The sequence below is a fragment of the Oncorhynchus tshawytscha genome, unplaced genomic scaffold (assembly GCF_018296145.1).
Source record: "Oncorhynchus tshawytscha isolate Ot180627B unplaced genomic scaffold, Otsh_v2.0 Un_contig_8799_pilon_pilon, whole genome shotgun sequence".
NCBI lineage: Eukaryota > Metazoa > Chordata > Actinopteri > Salmoniformes > Salmonidae > Oncorhynchus > Oncorhynchus tshawytscha.
Window position 1 is genome coordinate 153,759 of NW_024609746.1, and position 15,591 is coordinate 169,349.

The 15,591-nt window shown below is 42.6% G+C and overlaps 1 protein-coding gene across 1 annotated transcript in view; it reads right to left on the reverse strand.

Annotated features, from left to right (window-relative positions):
- Positions 1 to 250: 250 nt before the first annotated feature.
- The window catches only part of LOC112214381 (ras-related and estrogen-regulated growth inhibitor), a 59,470-nt gene continuing 44,129 nt past the window's right edge, over positions 251 to 15,591 (reverse strand). Inside the window, exons 3-5 of the mRNA XM_024373066.2 lie at positions 7,256 to 7,312; positions 3,125 to 3,198; positions 251 to 2,085 (exon numbers count right to left, since the gene is read on the reverse strand). Of these exons, the coding sequence (XP_024228834.1) occupies positions 1,675 to 2,085; positions 3,125 to 3,198; positions 7,256 to 7,312 (542 nt within the window). The 3' untranslated portion in view covers positions 251 to 1,674. The remainder of the gene's footprint in view (positions 2,086 to 3,124; positions 3,199 to 7,255; positions 7,313 to 15,591) is intronic.

Consider the following 15,591-nt stretch of genomic DNA (forward strand, 5'->3'; position numbering starts at 1 on the left):
AAAAGGATTGCAGGGTTTGAAATAGCACTTTGCCTTGTAGCCTTAGTGGTTCCCCCGTGGTTCGATTCATGGAGGGCACCTTTCATTATGATTGACAAGTATTGTGCAAATGTGACATTTCCGTCACTCTAAACCATAATATGAATTATACAGCTTCGTTACTGTCAAAAATAACAAACAATGAAATTTGTTTATGCATGACAACATACTGTTTAAGATTAATCAGAAAAGAGGCATTTTCAAACTTGTCTTGGATATACATGTATCTAATGTTTAATTACAATTGCACAGCAAATTTGTCCATTTTATCCCTATTCTCAAAACTAAGTCAGCTCAGGTACATTCGATAACAAAGGAACAGCATTTGGTTAAAATATAGGAGACATGTCGACCATTTTGTCTGCCTCTGGGTTATGTACTGTACACTCCTTTGAGACAAATGATAAAGGCAATATTATACATAGTTTACAATTAAGGTACATTTAGAACGTCCCTGGAATTTGAACCGGAATGATGGATGGACGATACCATGAAACAGTATTAGCGTTGATTTACAAACTGAAAACTTGGGTCTCCTCCTCCTATCTTAGGTTCTTTAGATGAAAAACATATTTGAGATAGGATCTCTATAGCCCTATCCTACGCTTGGTATGAGATGGGGGTTGAGGGAGACATTGTTTGATGTCATAATAGTATGGTGGACAATTGTTTATTTGACCAATCGTGTCACAGCTCAAAGGAAATGTCTAAGGTCAACAAGTACCCAAGGCCAACAGAGCTCTGCAAACGGACGACATAATGATCTAAGACCATGAAAACTCTGTTGATGTTTCATGAATCCTTTAACGCTGCTCAAAGAACATACATCCATTGACCAAGAGACGTGTTTCCCAACACCGGTCCTCATACACATTTTTGTTGTAGGCCTGGATTAAACGCAACTCATTGAGGGCTTGAGGATTAGCTGACAAGTGGAACCAGGTGTGCTTGTCTAGGTTTACAATAAGGATGTGTACTGGAGGACCAGGGTTGGGAAACACTGGCCTAGAGCATATCAAAACATTATCCCACAAACAAGCTACAGGGAACTACAAATTGTTTGTCCATTTCTAATAAACAAAAAGGTTGGTTCATGGACAATATTTTCTTTAAAGTTGGTGGAGCTATAGACACAAAACTGGGGTATTCACCATGCTGCTCAAGAAGGAAGAGTGAATTTTAGAGATTTGGGATTTCTGAATAACGGACTCTCCCCCCTTCCTTGGCAGTATACAGAAATGTCCCAGTTGGCTATGAAACAAAAGCATCTTCACCTCCCTCACGGACAAAGTAGTTCCCATCATGTGATTATTATGTTCCCCTTTGTACTTCTGACCTTAGTTGTGGAGCATGGTCAAAGAGCGAGTAATAATGGCCTACAACCTTCCCCTTTAGAATCAGTGTTGAATGGAGAGCGATTTTTGGCACACTCGGTATCAATGCAAATCTTCATTGATTGTGCATTGATACTACGTACGAAGAGGTTCGCTGTTCATTCATAATTTTATATTTGTGCTCTTTAGGAGCTTTGATGGCTGCATGATATTTCTACACATCTAAACCCTTGAAATCAGTCACTTTGTTCTTTAGTTTTTCTTGAGTTTATCCTCTGTGGAGTGTGCTCAGCGGCTACCCCTAGCTGCTGATCTTGGTCAGCATCTTGTTGATGGCCTGCTTGACGTGGGTGGTGGAGCTACGGCGCCTGGCCTTGCCCTGGACCACCTTGCGGCGCCTCAACTCGCGACACAGCTCATGGAATGCTTCCGCCACCATGCCACCCTCGTCGGCGCAGGCCGAGCACTCGTAGAAGGCGCACGCCATCTCGGCAGCCAGCCGCTCGCCCTCCTCTGTGCCGACCTGTCGGGCATGGTCTAGGTCGGCTTTGTTGCCCACCAGAACCAACGGGACATTCTTGGGTTTCTTGACTTCCTCTAGGAGGCCTCGCAAAGGAGCCACTTCGTCAAAGCTGCCCCGGTCAGTGATGTCATAGACAATGACGAAGCCATCGCCCCAGCGCATGTGGCTCTCCTTCTGCTGCGTGTCCTCCTGAGGTAAAGATACAGGAGGGCAGGATATTTTTTTAGCAACAATCTTTCGGCAACTAGCTAGCTAATTAGAATACTGTTGACCAATAGGCTCACTTGTTGTCTGGTATATCCACAAGGCAAAGAAACAATAACTCTATGCAAGCCTTCATTGAACAAGTGATGGAGAATTGAGGCATCTGAACAGAGCTTTTTATAAAATAATATGTTTTCAGCGGATTCAAATGCTTTATTTCTCCTTTCTCAACATAACACTTTTTAAATCCCCCAGATTTGAACAGTCGGCTACCCTTCTGAACTGGGTACAAATTTCAGCAGCTGCTCCTGATTTCATCAAGTCGGTACAGCCAGTCCTGTCGTAACAAAACTTACTAGTCGTGTGATGATATTCTTGACCTCAACTGTTATTGGTAATAATAACTTACTTTGTTACAATAACTGTTGCATAACTCACATTGAACATAGTGATACTTGACATCTATATAACTGACCGACTTCTGAACTTATCTGAGGTATAAGGATGCCTTCGGGGTCCAAGAAGAATCAAGAATCAAAAGGCTTGATATATGTACTCACCACTTTCAACAGCTTTGAAGAGAACGAAGAAACCTCAGCTCTACACTGGCTCTCTGACAGAGAAAGACATGTCTAGCAACGCTTGGTGAGGCCCTCACCTAAACTCTCACTCCCTGCACTCTCAAAATAGAATACAGTGTAATGAGCGAAGGATGACTTGGCTTGATGTTTCACAGGGGAAATTAGTAGCAGGCAGAACACCTACGTACTCAGACTAGCAGCAGCACATTTATCGTATAATGTGTTTACCCAATGGCTGATTAGAACAGAATAGAGCAACGCTAACGAGGATTTGGTTTAGCTAGGACTGCTACTGTGAATAAACTCTAAGTCATCATTATACAGTAAGGTTGAACTGGGATATTCAATTGACTATGAATTATTCTTATTCTATTGCCAGTCAGAGTATAAACATTTCTCTACACAAATGTCGGTTTTCTGTGCAAAGTTGCTGAAGCTCCAACCTGTCCGGCTGTGTCAAGGATCTCCATGGTCACAACCTCATCGTCTATGGTTGCTTGATGGCGATATGTTGATTCTGGAAAGAACAAAAAGACAAACCCCATTTAGAAGATGGTAACATGTTTATGTCTATTATGCACCGTTGAGCCCACCTGGTTGTTTCGGTGGTCAATGAACCCCATCAAGTTGAATTGCCTCAGGGCAGCTTTACCAATAGGATGAGAGGTGGATACAGATGTGAATGCTGGCTATGACCCTCTTTGATATACCTAGATGAGGAGTAGTTTACCTGAAATGTCTCTTGTAAATTTTTTAAAAACTCAAAAACCCTAAAAGGCACTTCTCCCTGTTCAAAACATGGTTTTTCAAGCATGGTGGGCAGCTACTATTGGAGACGGCGGGGGTCTGGAGTTTAACCGCCAGTAACACTAGAACGCTCTGGTTGGGTGTTAGTTAGCTGTGCGTGTCATCATCCCTGCCTCTACCCAGGTGCCCTCTGGGACGTAAAACACTGTGTGCGTGTGAAATGTCACCCAGCGCGACTGCTAGGGTGTTGATTTAATGCCTTCTATAGCTAGAGGGTAGCACGGGTCTCACAGGACGTCCCATTTCAGCTGCCACATCCACACACGTGCAAGTGCACACCTGAACACACACACACATGCAAGTACACACACCTACTATATGCGTTTGGGTATTGACAGCATGAACAGGGGGGCTTGGGGATGATTTAATGGTCCAACCTACATATCTGAAGATCTTGAGGGCCAACACCCCAGTCATTTTCCTGGCAGCAAATAACTCATTTCCTAGCGAGAACCTGGAGCTGCTGTTGGTGTTATTTTAGAATGCTGAAAGAGAAAGTCTCATACCAGAATATTAACTGGAAACATCAACAGATCAGCCCCCATCTCAAGCTGTTTGTACTTTTATCTACTACGTCTCTTAGAAATGTGTTTTCTTGTTCTGCTCACTCACTGGATTGCCAAGCATCTGCTTTCCTATTTGTTTCTATCTGTGATATTTATTCCTGTGATTGTGCAATGTCATGTGACCTCAATAAATTAGATTAATAGTCGATTTCTACTAGGTAGTAGTTATTGTAGTAGATTTCTCTGCCCCTTTTATTGAGGAGTGACTTGGTAAGACTTCATTTCATGAGGTAAATAAGATTAGATCAGAGGGGGGAATAAATTGTTGTTCACAGCTACTTTCGGCATCGGCACGAACACAAAGGTAACTTTTTGTATTAATGACAAGCCAACTTACATAATTACACTGCTCACATGCTTCCCATTGAGTGACAATTAATGGAATTCTCATATTCCTATTCTACGGTAGAAGGATAATATTAGCAGTTGTGTGTGTTAGCTGGGCAGGGTGGAGTCGGATAAATAAATAGTTTACAATTGAACAATAAACAGAGAACCACCATATATGAAAAACCATAAATGTAGAACTGTTTTTAATTGTGGGGGAAAAGTCCTGACAAGACTGCCGCAATGAGCAGGGTTTGCCGCCATTGTCAAATGATTGGTGTCATGGCAACAAGCATGACAATGCTCCGGTCCAGAGCCAGGAAAACACATTCCCCAGTGGAGGCTGCAGAGGGGAGGATGACTCATAATAATGGCTGGAACTGAGCCAAAGGAATGGCATCAAACACATGGAAACCATGTGTATGATACCATTCCTCTGAATCCACACCAGCCATTACCACGAGCCCGTCCTCCCCAAAAGGTGGCACCAACCTCCTGTGGCTTTCCCCACATAGATTATATGACTATGGGAAAAGGGTATGCTTATGTAACAGTAAAGACTTTACGTCCGTCCCCTCGCCCCGACCTGGGCGCGAACCAGGGACACTCTGCACACGTCAACAGTCACCCTCGAAGCATCGTTACCCATCGCTCCACAAAAGCCGCGGCCCTTGCAGAGTAAGGGGAACAACTACTTCAATGTCTCAGAGCAAGTGACGTCACCGATTGAAACGCCACTATCGTGCACCACCGCTAACTAGCTAGCCATTTCACATCGGCTACACTCACCCCCCTTTTGACCTCCTCTTTCCGCAGCAACCAGTGATCCAGGTCACGGCACCAATATAACAGTATAGACTTTACGTCCTTCCCCTCGCCCTGGGTGCGAACCAGGGACGCTCTGCACACGTCAACAGTCACCCTCGAAGCATCGTTACCCATCGCTCCACAAAAGCCGGGGGAAGGGGAACCACTACTTCAAGGTCTCAGAGCAAGTGACGTCACCGATGGAAACGCCACTAGCGCGCACCACCGCTAACTAGCTAGCCATTTCACATCGACTACACTTATGTATTTATATATTGAATTGTGTATCTCCATCCCCCCCAAAAATATTTTCCTGATGTTAGTCACTGTAGCAGTCTTTTGTAATCATATTTAATTGATCCCCCTTGCGCAGGTTAAATCCTAATTCCTAAACTCTGATCAGAATTGAGGGAACATCAAAAAAGAACAAGGTTTCAACATATCATATTCCTACAGTTGAATTATGTAACAATATAATAATGAAATGGAAAGCACTCTGTTGTACAACAGCTTCATTTTGCACGGCTGTCTAATCTCCCCCTCCCCCAAGAATCTGATAAAACAAATTAGCAGATGGCATCTCTTCGAAGTAAAGATAAAGATGTGGTAGATTTCCTCCAGATTTCGTCTTATTATCATAGCTTCATCAAATCCATTTGTATGTGCAGACTGTACACTTACGCAAACTAAGTGCTTCTTGAATGTCAATCGAAACAGATTGCTGTTCATTTCATTACAGGCGTTTTGAGATTGACAGCATGGTGGTTGATTTAATCAGAGGGCTCCATTTTAGGGGTTCTATCATCATATGATGAAATTACCAATTTAGTAGACTACAAGGCACGTTATTAAAATCATATTACTTTTCTGGACTCGCATAAACCACCGAAGGATATGTGTAACCTACAGTATACACACACTGCGTACTGTTTGCAAAAACATGATTAAATTGCTTCCAGACCCTGTTCTGAAACTTCATGAAATTAATCTGTCTGGTGTTGTAATTCAATATTCTCAACGTCCATGTTTCTTACAGAGCGGTGAGCGCTGTCTCTCTCTCTCTCTCAGCCCAAAGCCTTCATCTTTCATTCAACCCTTGTGTGATGTCAGGAAATAAGCTGTGGTGGGTACTAGGTTATACTCTTGAATGCTGTTCGAATAACAAGCACTTGAGCCTCCACCAAAACGTACATCACATTCAGGGGGAAAATGGGGAAACTGTCAATGGGAATCAGAGACGTGGCTTGCAGTGAGAAAATATATATAAATATCTGCCGGATCCAATTCCCTTTCAAGCTAATTGTTTGACAGCATGCTATAAGCATATCTTAGACCATTGGTATTTGTAGGAGTATATGTATATATATATATATAGCATCCATCACATTGAAATGTCTGCATGCAATGAGGCTTAATGTCTATATCATGTTACTGCTCCCCCCATGCCAACAGTTGGGTCTGTGCCACAGTGTTATTCAACTTCTAATGAGGCTGACTCTGTACATAGCATGCCTTCGAACCATGAACCGAACAACCCCAATATTGTTCTAGCTTTAAGCAAAACATGCCACAATAGGATTTTCCTGCCAATGACGGGATGTAGGCTTACTATACGAACCTCCCCTTGCACGGTCACTGTGGTCACTTAGCCTATATATGAACATGATTAACCGACAACTGGCGTGAATGAATGACGCTTCGCCTCGCCCTAAACTTAAGGCATTGCCTCTATCCCTGTCTCATAATCACATAGCATTCATAGCATGTTAAATCACCGACCAGGCTAGGCTTGTGATGTAGTTTTTATATAATATACTACCACATGGGAGTGATTATTATTACTTCGGTTGCTATCTTGATATAACTCGCAGCGATAGAAGGCTTTGACCAACGCAGCACGGTCATCTCTGGATCAAAACAGCCTTTGAGGTCAGATAAAGCCTTTGATACCCAAAATCATAGGGAGAGTGCTTTACTGGCTGCACAAAACACACTAAGACTAGTGTTGTGCAGGTTGTTTTTAATGTTGCCTAGGACAGCAGGAGGGGAGCAGGAAGGGTGTCTTACCAAGCGTTGGGTCATACTCCCAGATGAAACGTCTGGTCAGAAACCTCACCACTAGAGCTGTAGAGAGAGAGAGAGAGATGGATGGAGAGAGAGATGGATGGAGAGAGAGAGAGAGAGAGAGAGATGGATGGGGAGAGAGAGAGAGAGATGGATGGGGGAGAGAGAGAGATGGATGGGGGATGGGGGAGAGAGAGAGAGAGAGATGGAGAGAGAGAGAGAGAGAGATGGATGGGGAGAGAGAGAGAGAGAGAGATGGATGGGGAGAGAGAGAGAGAGATGGATGGAGGAGAGAGGGAGGAGAGATGGATGGAGATGGAGAGAGAGAGAGATGGATGGAGAGAGAGAGATGAGATGGATGGAGAGAGAGAGAGAGAGAGAGATGGATGGATGGAGAGAGAGATGGGGAGAGAGAGAGAGAGATGGATGGAGAGAGAGAGAGAGATGAGATGGATGGATGGGAGAGAGAGAGAGAGAGATGGATGGAGAGAGAGAGCGAGAGAGATGGAGAGAGCGATGGAGATGGATGGATGGAGAGAGAGAGCGAGAGAGATGGATGGATGGATGGAGAGAGAGAGAGAGATGGATGGAGAGAGAGAGAGAGAGATGGATGGGAGAGAGAGAGAGAGAGAGATGGAGAGAGAGAGAGAGAGATGGATGGAGAGAGAGAGAGAGAGAGATGGATGGATGGATGGAGAGAGAGAGAGAGAGAGATGGATGGGAGAGAGAGAGCGAGAGAGAGATGGATGGGGAGAGAGAGAGAGAGATGGATGGAGAGATGGAGAGAGAGAGAGATGGAGAGAGGGATGAGATGGATGGAGAGAGAGAGAGAGAGATGGATGGAGAGAGAGATGGAGAGAGAGATGGATGGGGAGAGGAGAGAGAGATGGATGGGGAGAGAGAGATGGATGGAGAGAGCGAGAGAGAGAGAGATGGAGAGAGCGAGAGAGATGGAGAGAGAGAGAGAGAGATGGAGAGAGAGAGAGAGATGGGAGAGAGAGAGAGATGGATGGATGGGAGAGAGAGAGAGAGAGAGAGAGAGAGAGAGAGAGATGGATGGAGAGAGAGCGAGAGAGAGATGGATGGATGGATGGAGAGAGCGAGAGAGAGAGATGGATGGATGGAGAGAGCGAGAGAGAGAGAGATGGATGGATGGAGAGAGATGGATGGAGAGAGAGAGAGATGGATGGAGAGAGAGAGAGAGAGAGAGAGAGATGGATGGATGGAGAGAGAGAGAGAGAGAGAGATGGATGGATGGAGAGAGAGCGAGAGAGAGAGATGGATGGATGGAGAGAGAGATGGATGGATGGAGAGAGAGATGGATGGATGGAGAGAGAGCGAGAGAGATGGATGGATGGATGGAGAGAGAGCGAGATGGATGGGGAGAGAGCGAGATGGATGGGGAGATGGAGAGAGAGATGGATGGGAGAGAGAGAGAGAGAGATGGATGGGGAGAGAGAGAGAGAGATGGATGGGGAGAGAGAGATGGATGGGGAGAGAGAGATGGATGGATGGAGAGAGAGAGAGAGATGGATGGATGGATGGGAGAGAGAGAGAGAGAGATGGATGGATGGATGGATGGATGGATGGATGGATGGAGAGAGAGATGGATGGGAGAGAGCGAGAGAGAGATAGGATGGATGGAGAGAGAGAGATGGATGGAGAGAGAGAGAGATGGATGGAGAGAGAGAGATGGATGGAGAGAGAGATGGATGGAGAGAGAGAGATGGATGAGAGAGAGAGATGGATGGAGAGAGAGGGATGGAGGGATGGTTATTAACATACTGTGCTGTAATGTAATTCAATTAATCAACTTAAATATAGAGCAAGTGAAAACATGAAGATAGGATTATGTCTTGACAGACAGGGGTAATCAGTTTGGGTGGGATGGAAAACTCTCCCCACTCAGTATCAGATGCACAGAGTGCTCATCTGATTACGCAACAATTTATTCAGTTCAAAGGGACAACAACCTCGCTTTTATATGCACATCTAATCAGAGCCACTTACAAGCAGGAATGTATTAGAGACAGATGCTTGTAAGCCTTAGAGATATCGTGTGCATACAGATACAGCAGCATGTCGTCTGAATTGTTTTACATCTTCAAATACAGTGTGTTCAGAGACAGCCTGCTAGACCAGACATCAGTTCCCCAAATATCTAATTCCCATTTACGCCTAGCTTCTTTTCACTTTGTCTTTGTTGTCATAAATGTGAAATGCATAAGACCATTCTATCCAATGATAGTCATTCCCATAGAAAAGAACACTACACTCTAAAAAATGCTGGGTTGTTTGGATGACCCGACTGCTGGGTTGCCAGGCATTAGGACATTTAGTTGGGTTGTTTTCTTTAATAACTGATGGGTTATTGATCCTGGGTGCTGGGTTATTGATGCTGGGTTATTGAGATATGACCCAGCAGTTCAGATCAGAAGACTGGAGGGTTGACTTAATAGGGATGTGTGTTTCAGGTAGTTACTTTTGGCCACCCGTGAGAGTAAATGTTAATATGTTCTGTTGTATTATCACATGTTAAGGTTGAACACTGAAACCTTTGTGGCTTAAATGAGGGTTACAAGTGTTTGAATTTCTAAAGAGCCTATGCATATACCAATGTTGGGATAAATAATACATATCCTAATATTGTACCTCAATGTTGTGATATGTATATAATAATGTTGTGAAATGTATTAGTTTAATGTGCAAAATATATTCAATAACATTTTTTAAATTTTTAGTGTTGAAATTTATCACGATGAACAGGAATTACATTTGCTCTCATGGGTGTCCAAAAATAACTATCTGGAAGCCACGCCTCATGAAAATAACCTATGATTACATCACCCAGTGTGTGTTCTGTCCAATATTTACCCAGCGTTGGGTTACCAAATAACCAAAATTGGGTTGTTTTTAACCCAGCATTTTTTTTTTTAAGTGTAGCGCTATCGTCATTCTGAAGGTATAGTCCCAGTTCAAATTATGAAATATCCTGATGTGCCACAGGATTAGAACTTTGACTTCCTGTCCTTAATGTAGAATTATAAACCCACTGGATATAGTCACTGTAGCCACTTCCCTGTGGTTTATTAGAGTGTTGTTTTACCAAAGGTAAAAATAGCTTCGGAGGGAAAAAAATAGCTTTCTACCTATGATTAATCCCACTCCTCACTTCAGCTGTGCCATAAATTATCAAAAAATGTTAAGCAATTTAATTTCTCTTACTGCTACTGAAAGGCTGTTTATTGTGATCTGATATTTTAATTGCATGTAGTGCCTTTATTTAACACTAAGTGATCAAATAAGTGTTGTAGAGTGTGTTATTTACAGAGTTGATATTTCAGTTGATAGTCTATTAACTAATAACTTTGGACACTGGAGACATAATTGCCATTCAACTAGGTTGAGATGTGAAGATAACCGCTTGGTAATTCTATTCAATATGTTAGCTATGTAATAGGTATTCGAGACATTAAAGAAAAATGTTTTCCACAAGTACATCGAGTAGCCAGCCAAATAGAAAAAGTAGCCAGTTGCCCCCCAGGGTTCTAAAAGATTTTCAAATCAAATGTTATTGGTCACATACACATGGTTAGCAGATGTTAATGCGAGTGTAGCGAAATGCTTGTGCTTCTAGTTACGACCATGCAGTAATATCTAACAAGTAATCTAACAATTTCACAACAACTACCTTATACACACACAAGTGTAAAGGAATGAATAAGAATATGTACATGTAAATATATGGATGAGCGATGGCCGAACGGCGTAGGCAAGATGCAGTAGATGGTATAGAGTACCGTATATACTTTCAAATGAGCTCTATATTGGTGGCCTCTGGTACATTCTAATTCCTTGAGTCTGTAAACCCAGCTGATTAGCCAATGGCCGAACTTGATGTCAAAACAGTTAGGGACAGTTCTAAATTTACTGGGGTGGTCTAAAATAGGGGAGGGTGGTAGGTAGCCTAGGGGTTAGAGCGTTGGGCCAAGCAACTGAAAGGTTGCTGGTTCGAAAGCTGACCCGTCAAAGTAAAAAAATAATAATAATAAATAAATAGGTGAATGTATCCTTGAGCACGAAATGTAACCCTCATTTGCTCTAGGGGCGCTCTACTACTATGGCTGACCCTGTAAAACACATTTCATGCATCTATCTAGTGTACAGTGAGGGGGAAAAAATCATTTGATCCCCTGCTGATTTTGTACGTTTGCCCACTGACAAAGAAATGATCAATCTATAATTTTAATGGTAGGTTTATTTGAACAGTGAGAGACAGAAAAACAACAAAAAACACATGTCAAAAATGTTATAAATGGATTTGCATTTTAATGAGGGAAATAAGTATTTGACCCCCTCTCAATCAGAAAGATTTCTGGCTCCCAGGTGTCTTTTATACAGGTAACGAGCTGAGATTAGGAGCACACTCTTAAAAGGGAGTGCTCCTCATCTCAGCTTGTTACCTGTATAAAAGACACCTGTCCACAGAAGCAATCAATCAATCAGATTCCAAACTCTCCACCATGGCCAAGACCAAAGAGCTCTCCAAGGATGTCAGGGACAAGACTGTAGACCTACACAAGGCTGGAATGGGCTACAAGACCATCGCCAAATGGCTTGGTGACAAGGTTACAACAGTTGGTGCGATTATTTGCAAATGGAAGAAACACAAAAGAACTGTCAATCTCCCTTGGCCTGGGGCTCCATGCAAGATCTCACCTCGTGGAGTTGCAATGATCATGAGAACGGTGAGGAATCAGCCCAGAACTACACAGGAGGATCTTGTCAATGATCTCAAGGCAGCTGGGACCATAGTCACCAAGAAAACAATTGGTAACACACTACGCCATGAAGGACTGAAGTCTTGCCACGCCTGCAAGGTCTCCCTGCTCAAGAAAGCACATATTCATGCCCATCTGAAGTTTGCCAATGAACATCTGAATGATGGGTGAAAGTGTTGTGGTCAGATGAGACCAAAATGGAGCTCTTTGGCATCAACTTAACTCGCCGTGTTTGGAGGAGGAGAACTGCTGCCTATGACCCCAAGAACATCATCCCTACCGTCAAACGTGAAGGTGGAAACATTATACTTTGGGGGTGTTTTTCTGCTAAGTGGACAGGACAACTTCACCGCATCAAAGGGACGATGGACGTGGCCATGTACCATCAAATCTTGGCTGAGAATCTCCTTCCCTCAGCCAGGGCATTGAAAATGGGTCAAGAATGGGTATTCCAGCATGACAATGACCCAAAACACACAGCCAAGGTAACAAAGGAGTGGCTCAAGAAGAAGCACATTAAGGTCCTTGAGTGGCCTAGCCAGTCTCCAGACCTTAATCCCATAGAAAATCTGTGGAGGGAGCTGAAGGTTCGAGTTGCCAAACGTCAGCCTCGAAACCTTAATGACTTGGAGATGATCTGCAAAGAGGGGTGGGACAAAATCCCTCCTGAGATGTGTGCAAACCTGGTGGCCAACTACAAGAAATGTCTGACCTCTGTGATTGCCAACAAGGGTTTTGCCACCAAGTACTAAGTCATGTTTTGCAGGGGGGTCAAATACTTATTTCCCTCATTAAAATGCAAATCAATTTATAACATTTTTGACATGCGTTTTTCTGGATTTTTTTTTTTGTTATTCTGTCTCTCACTGTTCAAATAAACCTACCATTAAAATTATAGACTGATAATTTCTTTGTCTGTGGGCAAACGTACAAAATCAGCAGGGGATCAAATACTTTTTCCCCCTCACTGTATGTGACAATAAAACATCTTAAATTGTCAAACTTTTTTTTTCGCTTTGGGTTGTGCTGTTATATATTGTGCACATGAGAAGCTAGTGTGTTTTTCCCCTGGTTTACAATAGAGGTCGACTGATTGAGTTTTCAACGCTGATACCGATTATTGTAGGACCAAAAAAGCCGATACCGATTAATCAGACTATTTTTTAAATTTAATTTTACTTGTAATAATGACAATTACAACAATACTGAATGAACACATCAAAATCAATTTAGCCTCAAATAAATAATGCAAAAACAAAGTGTTGGGGAAGAAAGTAAAAGTGCAATATGTGCCATGTAAGAAAGGTTTTACAATACCATTTCTTCCATCCTAGCCAAATCTCCTCATCTGCTTGCATGCGCCTCCCTTATATCAAGGCGTTTTGGTATTTCCCTTATGCACTATGCTTTTCCGCATGCTAACTTTTACTATACCACAGATCAATATAGCCTACCAGTCTGTCTATCCTGCCTTCTATCCACCATTCATAGTGATATTGGTAAGTGGATCATTTGTACAGATCTGCAATAGGCTAACTACCAATCAAACCCCACATAAAAGCATTGAATCCACATCAACAAATAGGAATAGCTGATAGGCAGTGTAGAGGCCTGGTGCATCATTGAGCATGAAAGAACAGTGAGGATATGAGACACGCAGCTCAGATAGCTCCCCTATTGATTTTGTTTTGGGACAATATACAATTATCCTACAATACCACAATACAATTAATCATTGTATAATTGTTTTCAAGTGAGTACAAAATTCTACTCTAGGCTGCAGTGAAAATTTTATTTGAATAACGGTGCTGGCCCAACGCTCTTTTCTTCTGATACTGAGATGCGCTGTCTGTTGCAGATCATAGTTCTCCCAAGTAGACCTATAATAATGTGGCCACATATGCTCCCGGCAGGCCCAGTTATTCAGGAAAGCTTAACATGCGTTTTGCCTCTCCAATCCGACAGGCTATCCCTAGCGCACCTAGAACCTAACACTTCAATATAGCTTAAATATTTGTCATTAAAATGTTTTTATGTATTAGCTTTTTTGTGGCATAAACACAACCAGTCAATGTTTTAATGTAATTCGGCTAGTCCAGAAGTCTCCTGTAGGCCAGGCATATGCGCATGTTCGTCCAAAATATAATTCCACATCCTCAAAATGGCTGGACATTAACCAGGTTTCCATCCAGCCTTGTTATGCGAGTAAAGTACGTTGCAAATGTTTGTTTTTTCATAACATGGGAAAGAATGCATTTTATTCGGCTAGATTAAATACATTATGATGAACTTCACAGGGTGGGGAAAGTGCACGGTGACGAGGTTGATGGATGCTCCTTTCAATAAATATCGAGGGTCTTAATCTGGTGACATGATGATTGATGCTTGGCAGCCGTTTGACCCCCAAAAGTTGAAAATGCGATAGAAACCCATGTAAGTTTTTATTGCGTACATGTCATTTTTATGTACACTGCGTATACACGCACAGACAAGTCAATTTGGGGAAATGTGCATATTGTTTTATGTATACTTTAGAATATTCACATCAAAATCTGTCGCCAATTGGATGGACACCTAGCTATAGACACCCTAAAGACTCTCCCAAGTGCTGTAGTCCAGTGTCCCTTTGATTCTGCCTGCACATCATGATTCACCAGCAGCCCCAAACATCTAAAAATATAAGCTATCTGGTAAGAACACATTTTTATACACTGGTGCTGTTGTGTGGAACAAACTACCACTGCAACTCAACTCAACAGCTGGCTAATGTGTTTAAATCTGTTTTGTCTGTATCTCTGCAATGTGTCTGTATCTACAGTGAGGCAAAAAGTCAGCCACCAATTGTGCAAGTTCTCCCACTTAAAACAATGAGAGAGGCCTGTAATGTTCATCATAGGTACACTTCAACTATGACAGACAAAATGAGAAGAAAAAAAATCCAGAAAATCACATTGTAGGATTTTTAATGAATTGATTTGCAAATTATGGTGGAAAATAAGTATTTGGTCAATAACAAAAGTTTCTCAATACTTTGTTATATACCCTTTGTTGGCAATGACAGAGTTAAAACGTTTTAACACACTGTTGCTGGTATTTTGGCCCATTCCTCCATGCAGATCTCCTCTAGAGCAGTGATGTTTTGGGGCTGTTGCTGGGCAACACGGACTTTCAACACCCTCCAAAGATTTTCAATGCTGTTGAGTTCTTGAGACTGGCTAGGCCACTCCAGGACCTTGAAATGCTTCTTACGAAGCCACTCCTTGGTTGCCCGGGCGGTGTGTTTGGGATCATTGTCATGCTGAAAGACCCAGCCACGTTTCATCTTCATCTTCAATGCCCTTGCTGAAAAACAGCCCCAAAGCATGATGTTTCCACCCCCATGCTTCACAGTAGGTATGGTGTTCTTTGGATGCAACGCCGCATTCTTTGTCCTCCAAATATGACGAGTTGAGTTTTTACCAAAAAGTTATATTTTGGTTTCATCTGACCATATGACATTCTCCCAATCTTCTTCTGGATCATCCAAATGCTCTCTAGCAAACTTCAGACGGGCCTGGT